The sequence below is a fragment of the Caloenas nicobarica genome, chromosome 26 (genome assembly GCF_036013445.1).
Source record: "Caloenas nicobarica isolate bCalNic1 chromosome 26, bCalNic1.hap1, whole genome shotgun sequence".
In the NCBI taxonomy this organism is placed as follows: Eukaryota; Metazoa; Chordata; class Aves; order Columbiformes; family Columbidae; genus Caloenas; species Caloenas nicobarica.
The window spans coordinates 631,076-647,320 of NC_088270.1; the positions used below are offsets into that span (position 1 = coordinate 631,076).

At 54.2% G+C, this 16,245-nt stretch overlaps 1 protein-coding gene across 11 annotated transcripts in view; it reads right to left on the reverse strand.

The window, feature by feature from the left end:
* CADM1 (cell adhesion molecule 1) overlaps window positions 1-16,245 on the reverse strand; it is a 124,035-nt gene that overhangs the window by 90,161 nt on the left and 17,629 nt on the right. For 5 of the 11 annotated variants that reach the window (XM_065652208.1, XM_065652210.1, XM_065652207.1 and 2 more), the window contains exon 1: window positions 14,845-14,978. The exons of the other annotated variants lie outside the window; for them this stretch is intronic. In XM_065652208.1, coding sequence (XP_065508280.1) covers window positions 14,845-14,950 — 106 coding nt within the window. In that variant the 5' untranslated portion in view covers window positions 14,951-14,978. Of the gene's footprint in view, window positions 1-14,844; window positions 14,979-16,245 lie in introns of those variants that run through there. 11 annotated transcript variants of the gene reach the window in all.

The window sequence follows — 16,245 nt, forward strand, 5'->3', positions numbered from 1 at the left end:
ATTCCCATCACTGGCACTCACCTCTAAACAAGATCTGCCGCCAAACAAGGTAGTTCAACACCACTTAATATGTCAACAAGTTTTCAGGGAACTGGAGCAAATGGAGGGGAAGAAAACAGCCAGGATTTATTGTCAGATTTCCCCATTTCTGCAGAGTTCCCTGCGCTAGGAAGGAACATTTTCATGTCATTCCATACAGATACGCCAGCAGCAGCTCCACTCTGGGAGGCTGTGCCTTTATCTTTCCATTCACTGTGCTGTGCTCTCCAAGCAGGCAATGAACTATGTTAAATACTTACTTTTTTTTTTTTTTGCAATCAGAAAGCATCCCAAAATAAACATGAGAAAGCTCTGAACCACAAAATATTCTTAAGTACTTAACACCAAGTTCCCTCTAAGAACTACACAGATTGCACATTCACTGAATACTGTAATTCTTCACACATTTTCCAGGCCACGTTTCCGAGAGTTCACACCATTTATTCCAAAATATTGTGCAACATATTATGCCACCGAAATAATCAACTGCTTGGCTGGACACACAAGATTTGCTCATTTTCTCTTCTCAGTCCAAGTTTCAGGTGATGTTTCTACACGATTTTTTTCAGCCAAAGCAACAATACAGTAAAATCACCTCCTAAATTCCCTTAAGAAAGTCAACCTAATGCTTGCAAGTTCTGTGGAAAGTCAAGCTAATTCCTGCAGGCGCAGCCCCGGTGCGGAGCAGGTTTGGCTGGAGCCGCCCCGGTGCCAGACACGTCGGCAGCATCGGCCGCACGGCTGTGCCGGGTTTATGTGCAGAGCTTTACTACCACCTTAGAAAAGAAGGATTTCCAGAAGGCAAATGGACTGATGTCTCAAAATAGAGTGTTTACATTAACGCTTGGCAAGCAAAGCCCTGCAAACATAGATGAATAGAGATAAGCTATAAAAACACCACGGACATTTACTTGCTGGAATAGGAGCTTGTAATCCAATTCAAGTCCTTCTGCCAAGTGTTACACACAGCATCTTTGTGTACGACGGCTCCGTCCTCGTCCCCTCCGCCCCTCGGCGACGATTAGCCAACAAGAAGAAATAGCAATTCAGAAAGAACGCTCCATTTGAAGAGCCGTTTAAATGGGAAGTTACGGCCGGGGCACATCGGAACCCACCTCCTTCCATTTGTGGAGACATTAGAGGATCAGGCAAGGACAATAAACGCCGCCTGAGCAGCGACGCGGGACAGAGCGCAGGAAACAAACCTCGCCGCACCGCTCTGCTCTGAACAGAGAACAAGCTCTCCCTGGATCCCAGGGGCTCACAGAGCCCTGCCTGTGGAACTTCTGCTTTGTAATTAAATGTGTCTGCTCGTTTCACACACAACGCGCAAAGAGCAAAGGTGGCTTTGGTGGGTCTAATGCATGAAGCTATAGGTGGTTTTGGTGTTTTTAATGCACGAAGCTATATTTTTAAAGCTTCTATGTAGTTTCACCTGGTGTGCGGGAAGAATTCTTCCTCCATTTGATTTTAGTTTGACACAACATAAGAGAGATCCATAATTCAGTTAATCACTCATCATATAAACAAAGAAACCTCTTGAGAACCAGAGAGCAACACGTACGTGTATTTGCAATGCATAAGAGGGTATTTTTTTTTTTAGCGGTAACAATGCAATCTATTCAGTGTGAAGAGTCTGTGAGGCCAATTAAATACTTTGGGTTCCATAATTATAATTGTGGTAATGAATGGAAAGGAGCATTAGAGCTCGCACAATGCGGCTCCTATTCAATTCAGTGCTTCAGCTCTTGTCTGCTTTCAACTAACCTTTTGTGTCTCTTCATATCAGATCTTGCCGATTACTTTCAGAGCAGAATAAAAATATCCCCAAATATCGCAGGTAATGTAATACATTAAGCACCCTTTGATGATGCCTACATGCAATCTACAGAAGGGATTATGCACTAAATGGATAACACTCCTATTTATTAGTTTTAGATGTTAATGAAACTCAGAGAGGCTCAGGCCCCATCTGAGCGCCCTGGCAAGCCCACCACGATGGGGAAGCTGAAACCCGATCGCCTGGTTCTGATGAGGTTTTCAGCCCCTTAAAAACGTTCTTTATGACCACCTGTCACCTGGGATCGCGTTTTGCGTCCCGGCACTTTTCTGCACTGTGTGTCTGCAGAGATCAGCCTCGGGAAACCACGAGTTACGCCCGAAGGTTCATCCAAAACTGCTCTGTTTCGACTTAGAGGAATCTCTTTTGCTTTGGGGGTTTGTTGTTGTTTGGCTTGGGGTTTTTTGTTTGTTTTTGTCAAATAGTCTCACAGTTCCCCTACTCTTGATGCCTACATTTTGCAGCTTTCAATATATTTTGCAACTGAACTGCCTTACAGGAATTTCATACCTTTCGATATTTCCAAATACACCAGAGCTGAGGCAGATTTTTTTCCCAGGCCAGAGCCAACCTGCTCCAATTAGCGAAGCCAGACCTCTCGCTCATTAGCACCGTGCACCCTGAGCAGGCCGGGCGGCTGCACGGAACAGCAGCACAGCAACGCTGCAAGGGATATTTACGGTCCTCTGTTTTTCTTTAAAAATCTATTCTTCCAGCACAATTTCCTGAAAAGGATTGCTTCCTCGCTCCCCCCAACGGCCATGAATCTCTTTAGAGAGAACGTTACATTACACCCGTAATGGCTCTGTGCAAGATAGTGCATATTTGATATGTTAGTCATGTCTCCGAAGTACTCTTGCCTTCCTTTCCTAAGCTCCAGAGAGGCTCGTTTCCCCCGAAACAGAAAAGGGTTAATGCTGGGCCGAGCTGCACGGGCACCAACTTCCCCATTTGTCTGGAGGAAATGAGAACAAGAGATTTAAGCAAATCCAGTTTTATGAATGCAAAACTTCAGATGCTACTTGCAAGGCAGTAAAGCAACATCCTTCATAGATTCAGGGAGAGAGGGAGAAGTTAATTTCACTGAAGTGAGGCCCAAAAAAGGCAGATCCTAACCTGTGTGAGTAAAAAATCTCCCCCTGCCTACAACAGCGGGACCTGGAGCGCGGTGGCACTACAGAGAGTTATTACAAACCCGAGGAGACAAGGAAACCCGCCTCGTTCCTCGGGATGAAAACCACGGCGCTTTCGGGCTGTCCCCGCCCGTCAGAACCGGCTCTGAAGGTCTGACCAGCTTTGCCAAACAGCCCTTCGAAAAGCTCAACGGGCCCACGCGCCAACCTGAGCAGGCCTGCCAGCCGCCCGCGCTCACCGCGGCTCTCGGTTCCCTTGGTGCTCAGGAGGAGCGACGAGGAGCGGCCTGCCCTCCCCGGCCAAAGGCCGCAGGAGCTCGGCGGGATCCGCCATCCCTCGGCCTTCGCACTGACCGCCTTCCAGCAAACGCAACTCATCCAATTTGTCATCCGGAACTTAACGAGCCTCACCAATAGCCACGTGCGGTGTAATTAGTGCAGACCTGCAAAGACTCCAGCCCTGCCGCAATCTGGCCTGAGCGCGCGCGGCCGCATCAGTTGACATCTCCTGTTGACTGAATTAGAGCATCTTGTAATGAGGCTCGCTTCAAAACCATTTTAAATCCATTTGCTCATGTCAACATCAATGTACTCGGCATTAGCTACCAATTAGTAAACCGGAAAGTATTCTTTAGATAAACTAAAATCTCAGTAAAATATTCAACGTGTCATTCATTTACTACAAACTGCCCTATAAAAACAAATTACTGGAACCAGCTGTCACGAAGCAACAAGTGCGTGAGGCCAGAACGCCTTTTAAAGCCCGGCTTTTCCAGGCGAGCCCGCGGTGCGGGCCGGGCACGGCATCGGGCGCCAGAGCCGCCCCAACAGGCCCGCCGCAGCGGGTCCCGCAGCCACGGGGCCGTGTCCGCAAAAGCAGGACTCTGCATGCCCCTGCAGAAACACAGCAAAACCCTTCTCTTTTTTACTTGCAAGAAGAAAAATACCTTGTTTTTTCCCCAAGTTTTGCAAGCGAAGGAAGGTGGTTCGGAGGGTTGGGTATTTTTTAATCTCTGGAGTGTGGCAGAGCAGTAAATCTTGCATTATGCTCCAAAGAGCATCAGGCTCAGGCTTCATTTTGATCTCAGATTAGACTCCTGAAGCAATGAATCTTCCATCACGGAGGCCATTACCAACAGAGCTCTCCTTCATTTTGGACTGCTTTATCCCTGATTGTATTATCAAACTGATCTCCAGCCTTCCCTCGGCTGCACGGGGCTCGGCAGACCTGCCGGCTTCTCAAATATTCATCGACTGGAGAAGCAGCAGCTCGAAAAGCAGGAGCTGCTCAGGCGGAGCAAACCGTCCTTTACAGCCCCGATCCTGGTCCTGCACAGCCGGACTCGGCATCTGAGCCCGAGTCCCTCCTGCTCCAGTTGGTGCTTTGACATCAGACACAGACCACGTGGGACAGGGACCTAGGCTGGAAACCTGCTGCACTACGTGGGGAGAAAAACAGCCTTTCAGATCATAATAAAACCCTGTGATCCGTTAGGATCTCAAATTACCGTATGCAAATTGTGATAATTTAAAGGCATTTATAGCATTCAAGTTAAAAAGTCCATGAATATTGAAAAATGCTTAAGTGCCAAGTTAAATGACAATTTTCAAAACACACTAAGGAGATCTGATCGTAACAAACCAGTCCCATGAAATACCATATCTATCATCAACTTTTTAATTACCAATTGATCAACATGTAGACAGTGTAATAGCTTTCAGCTTTTAATTACTGAACTATCAAAATTCCAACCAAAAAAGGAACCTCCAGAGATGAAACTGTAATGCTTGATTATTCATCGCTACATAATGAATGATTTGTTTTTAAACAAGATGTCAAGTTCCTCATGTAATCCATCTGGATGTGTGACTCTGCAAAGCTCACACTGCCCATACTAACTACTCGGGGCTCCTATTCTCCTTTGCTCCTGACCTCACAAGGGAAGATTTTTTTTTTTTGGTTTTTCACCCCTGAAGGCAAAACACTCCTGAATCAAGGGGTGGAAAGGCAAATAAACTGCAAATCAACTGTGCTCCAAATCCAGGCAAGCCAGCGCATCTCCCAGAGCTTTGCCTGGGAGGGAGCAGATGCTCCTTGCAGCAGGTCTGTGCTCCCAGCCCCAAACCAGAAATGCACCCGCCCGGCTGCTTCGCTGCTCGCACCGCGGTGCTGCCCAGAGAAACTGGCGCCGTAGGAACGGGGACGCCGCTCCCGGGTTCTGTGCACAGAGCCCCAGCGTGGCGGGACGGGCAGGGCTGGAAATGCTGGTGTTGCACAGAAAAGCGCATGGGGCGGCGAGGGACCTTGTATCTCTGCCCTAAATTCAGGTGCACGACAAAGTGTTGCAGAGAGCCGCTGCAGTCTGCACCCCTGGAGAGGATCCTGCCAAATCTAGGCTTCCTGCACTCAAGACATTTCCCAGAAATACTCGTTTGCAAATGCAAGGGATCTAGGCAGGTATGTAAAGCATTCTAGAAGTAACGCCACTAAACACCAGCAGTTCATGCAGAGCGCATTAGTCAATTAAAAGAAACGAATAGCAAATAATGCATTTGTTCCTCCAACCCCAGTGGCAAAAATCGACATCGCTCGTCCCAGCCCCCATGCACAGCCCTACAGATGTTTGCTATGCACATCGTCCCCAAAGAGTTATTCCACATAACGGCATCTGTTCACACACACACACACACACACAAAAAGGAACATGAACCTTTTGTTTTTCCTTCTTCGCAGCCTCGGAACCGCAGTTGTTGCCAGACAATACCCAACAACACTTCCGCACTAAATTCACGCGCTGCAGCCACGCCAAGGCTGCGATTTGAGCACAGAAAGCACCAGGCACACGCTGCCCGGGAAGCTGCTCGTACCAGAGCCTGGGCTTCCCCGCAAGAAACCCAGCAATCAGTCCAGGAGCTGCAAGCACTTATGACAACAATATCTATCAACACTTACCATATTTACAACTAAATCATGTAAATATGAGCCAGCTCTCCTCCGCATACTGATAATCCGGACAAATGAGGGCTGAGAAAAGCCACTCCAAGAGGAGACTGAGCACAAGACATCGCTCACGGTGAGAAATACAGATGGTGGCTCTGGCGAAGCTGCCAAAGGAGCAAAACCAGGGCAGGGACCGCAGAGCACCCAGGTCACCCTGTCACCCCACAGCAGCAGGAATTCAGAGCACCCAGGTCACCCTGTCACACAGAAAAATATGGACAAGCTGCTTTGATACCCACCCAGAGCTCTACACGCTCTGTTTGAATTCCTTATAAATTCTAGGAAGCCATTTAAAATGAAAAGACACCAATTTCACAGGTGCTTCCCCCTCCCAGGAGTTACCATTTTATGACGCTTATTAAACTGATGAAATTACTCTTCAGCTGGTTCATTTAAATGCAACTTCTAGGGAGGTTTAGGCAAACAATCTCCTAGACATTTACAAATCAGCTGAGCAAGGAGAAGTTATTCTGTAGGTAATTTGATATTTTGGCACAACAACCACACCGAGTTATCCAAACTTTTGCACTGTTTTGGATTCCACCTTTAATGGACATCAGTTTCTTCCGCTGCCACAGCGACATTTTCTCTGCAGCCAAGAGCTGCATTTCCAGGGGTCTCTGCGGTGAATTTGGGGACAGTTTGCAGCGCAAGGCTCAGTTTTGGGCAGTGACACCCAGCAGGAGCAGGAACAGCCCACACCATGTTCCACCAACATCCCAGAGCTGTGCACACCCGTTAATTCCAGCACTAAACCCTTTCATCCCGGGCAGAGAAAGCTGCTCCGCCGGGCTCTCCCCAGGAACAGAGGCAGATGCCCAGGCTTAAAATAGCTTTACTAATCCTTATTTATTTACTGCAGGATAACCGAGGCTGCTCCCTGCTCCAGGGCAGGATTTACAGCGACGGGGAGAGGACGGGGAGGAGGTACCAGCGCCGCGGGACCGCTCCGAGGGGCAGCTGCTGGAGCTGAGACGTGTCGCTCTGCAAACCCCTGGCCCGACAACACCCAGGAGATTCCACCGCATTCCAAGCCGTGGTACCTGCACGTACAGCGGGTTTCTCTGCCCCTCTGGATGTGCACCACTCTGCCACCAACACAGAAGTCCGGTTTTCGGGGTGCGGTGCGGGGGTGGGAAGGAGAGATGGCACAGAAGAGGAAACGACGGATTGCAAATACAACGGCTTGTCCACAAAATACTTATTCTTGCAAGGAACTTGGAAAAAAAAAAAAAGGCAATTCTACGGGAAACACTGAAATCATATTTATAGGGAGCTCTCGCTAAGGACAACCTCCCCCATCTCCAACAGGAACGAGATCAATAGGCCTATGTGACCTCGGCAAAACCAAACACGAACAACCACCCAAAAGGCAGCTTTCTCTGCCGTACGGCACCTCAGAGCTGCCTCCCACATCCACCGCGGCGTGTGCTCAAGAACTGCAGGTCCAACGTATGAAACAGAGCCTGGAGGAGGGAGTCAGCGGAGAATCGAGCATCCAAAATTCCACCACATCAGTGGTTTTGCCATAAACCCTCTGTTTGCAAGGCTCTGTATATTCCTATATTGCAATAAACGATTCGCCTGCGAGTATTTTCTGTATTTCTTGTCTCCAAGTTGCTCCCTCTTCCCCGGAGGTGTGGGAAGGGAACAGCGTTAATCTCCTATCCATCCCGCTTTAATCTTCGCTCTCACTCAGAAAAGATGCAACTGCGCTTCACATGCTGAAGCAGCAATACCTGGCAGTTATGGATTCGGGAAGAGTTGATTAAATGTGTACGTTCTGTTAGAGATTATATGGAACGATTAAGAGTATCAGACCTTTAAATTGAACGAGAAACTGCTAATGCGGACAGAGCTCAAACCCCGCAGCACAGGAGCCACTTTCAGCAGTTCTGTCCACTGGGTTAATGAGTAATGTCTCTTTTGGAGCCCCTTCAGACCAGAACCTGAGCAAGGAAGAAGAGAAATGGTCCTTAACCGTGACACAGCAGAAAACAGCAGTCGTGTATCACCGCCCTATGTCTTCATTTTGAGCAGCGCCGAAACTCTTGGCAAATGAAGGTCAGAAGTGAAAAGTTAAGTGATGAAGCAGAAAGGACACCGTTTTATCACACCGAGAAGAATCTCCAACGGCGCCTCTGGACAAGGAGCAGGTTCCACAGGTCCTGCCTCGGCAGGGCGGCTCCAAACGGTCCCAAGGTGCCCCGAGCATCCTCTGAGCACCCCCCGAGCATCCCCTGCCCCAGCTGTTGGAGCCGCTCGCTGCCTGACGAGCCTTCCCGGTCCTGACGTTTGTCACCCGGCTCCCCCCCCTCCCCAAGCCCAGGCAGGCTGTCACCGCCAAACGATAACAAGTGGCATCGCTCAGGATCGCGGTGCCAGCAACAGTACCGGCGATCCAGGAGCCTCCCCCGAATACGGCAGGAACAGCGATCCAGGCACGAACGCTGTAAGGAGCTGCTGGCACCCAAAACAACGCAGCACACGTTCTCGTTACAAAGAGCTCACGCAGTGCAAGGCAGCGCCTATGCTCAAGTCAGCTAAAAAGAGCATCTCATTCCAGACCAATGGGGGAAAGCAAACAGGGAACTCTGCTCCCACTGAAGTCTTCCAGTATCATAACCCATGTTCACATCAGCTAACGTGGGTAAAGATACCAAAGAGGCAAGTAACGGGAGTGCAAACGGCTCAAATTACGTTTTCAAGCAAAATAGCTTAGAATACAAATCCCAGAAAACCCAAGCCAGAGCAACAGTTCTCTAAATGCAAATATTTAAGGTCTTCATCACAACAAACCAGTTAGAATTAGCTGAGCGGCCTCAGAACCTAACTCCAATGGACAACACAAATTTCTGTGTTTGTCCTGTTGCTTCAGCAAGTTGGGTTCGTCCAACACCAACCCGAGTGCATCGCCGGACCAGCACTGGCGCAGCCAAACCCGTCGCCCGCGGCAGCGCTGTCAAACACACCATTGCTGGCAGCAAACCGCGTTACCTGCGGCGGCGCGAGTTCGGCATCGCCTTCTGCTGCAGGAACGCACGGAAAACAGCGCCTGCTGCTCTTGTCCAAAGCTCCACCAACTGAGCTAAGCCACGCAAAGTGCCCGAGCACGGAGTTTTCCTGTAGCCTAATTTGAGCAGAGCCCAGGCTCGCTGTGAGCCCAGCGCCAGAGCTCAGCATCGCGGATATTTAAGTGTTCTGCGAGGGAGGCTGCCAGGCAGCCTCATCTGGAACAGAACAGCGGCAACAAGTTCCTCGTGCTTGATCCGATTACTCCGATCTCCCTTTAGACGCTGCAGACTCAGCCTCCTATTGCTATTGCTGCGCGGGGGGAGCGGGCAGGGAGGGGAACGTCACTCGGGTATCTCTGTCCTCCCTGTCACACCCCGAGAAGGGACACACGCCGCAGAGCGCTGGAATGGGGGGTGAGGGCTCTGGGGCGCAGCCACCCCCAGGAGATGTCACAGGGGCCGGTGGCACCAGGGACCCATCCGGCCACCGGCCACAGCGCCCCCGGAGCTTGCCCAGTGCCAATCTGGCCCCGTGCCGTCCATGAAAACTCACATCTACAAATACTGTCACTGCCTGACAAAAAGGTGTGTTCCTACAGCAAATTTTGAGATACCTTGGGTGTGAGCTCACAAGAGCGTCGTGTCTGGGATTAGCACGTGAGCGCATCTTTGTGAACGGGAGCCCAGCGCTGCCAGAGCCCACCAGCGGCTCGGGGAACACCACGACACTTCCACTCTGCGAGCTCTGAGACTATAAATCTGACTCTAGCACTTACTAACGCTGCTAAAAAAGGGCACAACAGGACCACAGAGGTTCATCGGCAGCTGTAACCTGGACTCCTTGGTTTATGCCCCCAGCACCTGCCAAGGCCAAGCATGATTTCAGGAGTCAGAGCTGGACCATGGGCATCCCCGGCTCCCCATCGCTGCCCTGCTCACCAAGCACTCCGGTGCTTTTGCCATCCCACAAGCCTGTTTTCTCCTCAATATTTGCCCTGGGCTGGCACTGTCACCGAGGGGAGGGGGTGACAGGGACCTCCTTGGGCAGGACCCCCCAAAACCAGGCAGTGCTATCACAGAAGGAAAAGCCAAGAGGAACCCATCACCAGCCTGCCAGAGGCAGCAGCTACACGTGCGGCTGGCAGACAACAGCGAGGACCCGACAGCGTTTCCAGCAATACAGAAATACCCAGAAAATCAAAACTAAAGAGATTTTTTCCAGTGAAGCTACAGCCCACAAAAGTTTCGTATTTCTGAGCAAAGAGATGTGCTTAAGTGTCACTTTGATCCTTTATGCTGGAGTCTTAATGGGGTCTCAAGTCTTGTAATAGATTCACCTTGAGAATTCAGTAAGGTCAGAACGGTTTTAATATTCAAGTTTTTAAACCACAGAAGAGCGTGATCAATTAAAACCAAACCATTGGGTAAAAATAGCACACTGGCCCAACCCCGCGAAGGGACATCATTGATTTAAAATAACCAGGCGCACAGGCCAATAAAAGCTCCTGGCACAACCGGGTCGCGTGTTTTAAATACAAGCAAGCCACTGACCACATGGAAAGAGTTCGGCACCAATTACAACGAGCCACCACCGCTCCTCATCTATTTTTATCGTACACAATAATGTATTTGGAAAGGGCGAATGGGACTGACCCAAAAATTGGGTTTTCCAGACCGCATACGGCACCGCATCCCTGCGGGGATCCCCAACATCACCTCAACGCCGCACACACAGCAAGAACCTCGCGTGCAAGAGCAGGAAAACCAACAGGTAACAAGTGCAGGAGGATGGAGAAAGTCTGTGATTGTGGCCAGAAGGGCTGAGTGGAAGCAGGTGGAGCGAGGGTCGTGGGAGCAGCCTCGCAGCTGGGGCTCGCTCTGGCCCTGCTAATTAGAGACCGGAATATCCAAACGCAGCCCGTGGCTGCGGTGCCAGCCACCGCGCTCCAACGTGCTCCATGTCACACACCCCCTTCGATTACCAGCGCTCTGATTGAAGCCTCGGGATGTTTTCCTTCAGCAAACGCCTGCCACAAAGCAAACCCCTCCTCTTCCAGCAGGCGCTCCCCCCGGAGCCGGAGCGGCCAAGGCAGCGCTGGACGACCTTCAAAGCTGCTGCGGCGGAGCTCCCGTCAACCACAGCACAGCTGCCGGCTGCAGCGCGCAATTAAATCCCCGGGAAAGCGACTGATTTATGAAACTTAAACAAGTACATACCACTCGTAATTACAACATTCCACCTAGGGTCTCTCCTTCATTGCAGGTTTCCAAACAGAGTCTCTTTATTTAGTGCTGGTGGGTTTGCACTGCTAGAGAACACACGATATTCCCCAGAGGAACAAACAACTTGTTTTTCCACGTAGCATCCCATTTCTCAGAAGAGATACAGATGGCGCGTCCAGCTTTGCTTGTGCTCTTAAACCGCTGCAAAGCACGTGCTGGCCAGCCGGGCTCCAGCCCTGGAGCCGGCGCAGCCCGTGTCCCGCAGGCAGAGGGAATCGCCGCTTTGGGGACACGGAGCCCCGCGCGCGAGGCAGCAGCACGGCCACGGGCTGGCAAAGCTCCTTTTCGAAGGATGACAACAATATCTGCAAGAACTGGCATTAAACAGAAACATCCAGAAAAATATGCCTGCAGAGAGTAGCAGGAAGTTTTTGGTTTTGGTTTTTTTTTTTTTTTTGGCAAATGTCCTCTTAGGAGCATTTAAACGGTCGCTGCAAACAGACAGCACATCCAGGCTGACCCGAGCGCGGGGTGAGGGAATGGTTTCAGTGCAGAGCCCCCCGTCCACGTGCTGTGGCCCCAGCTGAGCGGGGACGCCAACCCCCGGGGCCGCCGGCAGCGCCTTCTGTGTTAATGCACCACGAACGAGAGACAAAGGACGCGGCGAGGCAGCAGCAGCGAGGCCGGGGCTCCCCGAGGAGCGGGGCTCTTCTCCAGCCTCCCGTCTGTCCCTCCAGCCTCCCGCGCCAGACAAACAGCAGCGCCTGCGCCAAGGAGCGTCCCGACGGCCAGTCCGTGTCCAATATTGACTGTGTCCATCCAGCCAGCGGCACCGGCAGCTGCCCCCTCCTCATGGAGCGGCAGAGCTGCCTCCCAGTCCGCCCATCCTTGGGAGCCTCCTTGGCAGTGGTTTCCAACCAGATTGTCGTGCTTATAAACCTGCACTCAGCTGCCTACACGCAAGACAAATGAGCCCAAGCTGCAACCCAGACGGATCGCTGTGTTCACCCGCCCTGCCTTGTTCGTCGTGTGCAGAACGCAGCCCCGTGTGTTCGAGGCAGGAGCTGAGCCACGTCCGAGCGAAGCCGCTGCAGACCAGACCCCTCTCGCCTGCGTACAAAGGCTCCTTGGAAACTTGCTCCATGTTTACGTACAAAGAACCCCGCTTAACAGCCTTGGTGGGAGCGCTCGCTGTGCTCGAGAGGGTCCTTCTCCGGCCTCATTTGGGGCTTGTTTGACATTGGCAGATAGAGCCTGCGACCGTCAGCCCATCGCAGCCAACGCCGGCTCCAAACGCCTCCCACGGCCTCAGCCCCAAAGTTGTTCTTTCCCAGCTGCTGTCAGACAGATGCTGCGTCCAGCCCAGCGCTGGCTGCCTCTCAATGTTTGCTGAAATCCTTCCTCGACTCCCTCCCTACTTTGCAGGGGTGTTATGAAGTTTAATTAACTGTAAAGCATTGAGATCAGATTAAAAGGTGCCAAAGAAATGCACGGATTCATCTCCAGTTACCGGCTTAGTTTAAACTGAGCCTGAGTGTTGCCTCTCGCTGTTCCAACTGTCCCGCTTCAAGGGGGTGGCCAAGGCAGCGCGGCACACTGCGGGCCCCGGGATGTCACCGCGGCAGCTCTGCACCCACCGCCAGACGCTGCTGCCACCACACCGCTGCTCTCCTCCCAGACCAGCGAAGCCAACAAATCGATAGCTCCAAAAAGGCGGGGGAAATGGGAAAAAATGGAGCTTTTCAGCCTTAAAGAAATTTTGTGTAAACGGCATTAAAGCGGGAGGTCCGGGGTTTTATCCTGTGACTCACAGCAGAGCACCAAAAGCACAAGGCAGCGATCTCCCACCACCAGCGTCGCAATCGCAATTCAAGCTGTGCGGTGCTTTTCACCGCTGGAAACCCCGACTGCACAGGTCAGGCACACGCATTTGAATCCAGCATCCAGCTTTTGTTTCCCTTCAGCTGCTTTGCTATTCTACAGCGCTTGTTATGCCCATTAGCTGGGCGGTGATTAACAGCCTTACCCTATCACACCAGCCTTCAGCTACAAACAGCTCTTAAGAGAAAGGATTGGAAATGCAAGGCGAGGTACCAGGAGTCAGACAGCAAAACAAAGAATGATGGTGCCCGTCCTGCAACGGGGCTTTTATTGTTAACGCAGGCGCCTTTAAACGGTGGGGTCTGCAGGTCAACCCGGTGGGCAACTCGCTCCGCATTAAGCCAAAGCCAACGTAAATTCTGCAAAAAGCACCTTGCGACAAAACATCAGAAAAACTAGGAGAACGTGGCAACTACAGGAACAGCTGGGCGGCTGCTCCAGGCGCAGGCGAGTCGCACCGAGGCAACGCCGGCGTTTCCCCCTCGCCGCGGAGAGCCGAGGCCGCCAGCTCGGACCCGCCGCTCCCGGCCACCCCGACGGCTCCGGCCCCAACACAGAGCTGCCCCTCGGGACTGCCCAGACCAGCCCAGCGCCGCGGTAGGACACAGAGCCGTTTTCGCGGCCAGAGCCGCCCTTCGAGCAGGAGCCCCCGGCACCGTTCGGACGCCGCCGATCTCTCGCCGAGGGAGAACGGGCGGAAAATGACAGCGGCTTTCTGCCCCCACCGCCATCCTCCAGCGAGGCCATCGGGGAAGAGCGGGGAGAGCGCGCACAGCCCGCCTGTGAATACAGCTCTTTGTTCGGCCGAGCCGCCTGCTCCTGCATCCCCCCCGTTTCCTACCAGTTAAATTCAACAGATCGCTCAATGGCCCCCTTGTTCTGCCCAAAACGTCCCGGGCAGACGCAGCTCGTCCCCTCGCCGCCCCAGCCGCCAAGGGAGCCCTGTGCCTCTCCGGTGACACTCGGGAAATACAAAGTGGGGTCGGGAGGAACGAGCGTTCGACGGCACCGGGGACGCGAGGGCCGGTCCGTGCTGCGGGGCTGGGGGCGGCGCGGGGGGGGCCGCACTGCACCGGGGAGGACGGCGGCTCGGGAGCCCCTTTCGCCACCGTTAACGACCGGCTGCTTCACGCGGGGCTGCGCGGTCGCTCCCCACGCAGCCGGGCCGGCAGCGGGGAAGCGTTTCGGGGGGGCCGCCGGTACCACCGGGCGGGGAGGCGACAAGGGAGAGGACGGAGAGGACGGAGGGAAGGGAAGGGAAGCGCCTCGGAAGTTGCGCTTGGATTCCAACAGGTTCCCCGCTCCCGCGGGCAGCGCGACCGTGGTGCAACATCCCCCGGTGCACCCCCCCCGCCGCCGCCGCCGCGGAAGACACCGAGGAGAGAGGGGCGAGAGGGGCCGCGCGCACGGTAATTAGCTTTTAATTGGGAGGCGGCTCGCGGAGCCCGCGGGCAGGGGGAGAAGCCGCTCCCATGGTAACCGGCACCGCCGCCCCGACGCGCGCGGCCGCTCCCGCCGCTCCGCCGCCCGCCCCGGGACCACCGTCCGGCTCGGCCGCCCGCGGGCCCCGCCGTGCCCGCCCGGGCGGCTCCCGGCCCCGCCGGCCCCCGCCCCGCTCCCCTCCCCTCCCGGGGCCGCCCCCGCAGGCCCCGGCGGCGCTCGGCGGCGCCCCCCCGCGGGCGGGGCGGGCCGGGCCGGGCGGCCGCGTCCTACCTGTGGGGACGAGGGCGGCGGCGCAGAGCAGCAGCAGCAGCGGCGGGAGGAGCCCCGGGGCGCCGCCGCGGGCCGCGGGGCCGCTGCGCTGGGCGCGACCCGCCATCTCGGGCACCTGCTCCGTTCTGCCGCGCCGGCACCTAGCGACCGCGCGCCGCTAATGGGATGCGCCGCGTCAGCGCGCCGGGGGCGGGGCCGCGCCCGGGACACGCCCACCGCGCCAGGGGCCGGGGGCAAAGTGCCGGGCGCGGCGCGGGGCGCAGCGGGCGGGGACGGGGCGGCCGGGGGTCCGGTCCCGGTGCCGGTCCCGCCGGCCCAGCGCCGCCGCCGAGCAGCGGGCTGCCCCGCCAGCATCCTCCTGCCGGGGTCTCCATTCCGCCAGCATCCTCCCCCTACGCTGCAAACCCCCCAGCATCCTGCTCCCCGGGTCCAACGCTCCCCAGCATCCTGCTCCCGGGGTCCCCGCCCGAGCATCCTCCTCCCGGTGCCCCCGGGGCGGCCGCCGCCCCGCTCCGCCGGCCCCGCTCCGCTGGAGGCGGTGTTGAGCCTTCTCCGGCCCCGGGGGCGCGGAGGGGCCGGAGCCCCGGGGAAGCGATGGGGGCTCGGCCACCACAGCCCGGAAACAAAAATTTAAAAAAAAAAAAAACAACCTTTAAAAAAATCAACCTTTTCCGCGGATTTTTCATCCCTGCGACGGTTTTGACAGGGTTTAAAGTCAGTAAATGAACAAATAAACCACAATGGCGCCTCCCTAGCGCTAAGCCGAGCCTTAACAGACGGGGCCCAGGGCGGGCAGCCCCCCCGGGCAGGTGCAGCCCCCCCGGCACGGGGACCGCGTCCTCCCGCCCGCCTACCATGCCAGAAATACCGTGGGCCCGCGCAGGCGCTAGCACAGGGTGTCAAATACGTCCAACGTTATTAATTAGGTTATTCCAAGCTAACTCGAGGCAGGTGAGTTGTCAGTTTAACTTTACCATCCTGCCTTCTGCCAAGCCTGCAGTTAAAACCGCTCAGGGCAAGTGTTGAGTCACAGGCAGCTGGCTGGGAAGAGCCTTCACCCACCGGATTGTGAAACCGGGCTGGTTTCACATCACCAGCTGCTCAGAAATAGCAAAATGCCACCCAAAAATGTCTGCCCCGGTCTAAAAGCAAGTGTGTGTCTGGGCCTGTGACACCAATGCCCCTCTGCAGAGCAGCTCCCTTTGCCTCGGTGTCATCCAGCACCCAGCTCTCCTGTTTGTCTGCTTTTAATTACATGGTTTGGACCCTTTTGTACGATATCATACATTATGACCCACCGCGGCTCAAACATCACATTGAAAGACAACCCGTATTAACTAAAAAGGCTTATAATAATTTAAGTATTCATAGGGCGCAGCACAATAAGTAGTAGGAAATACA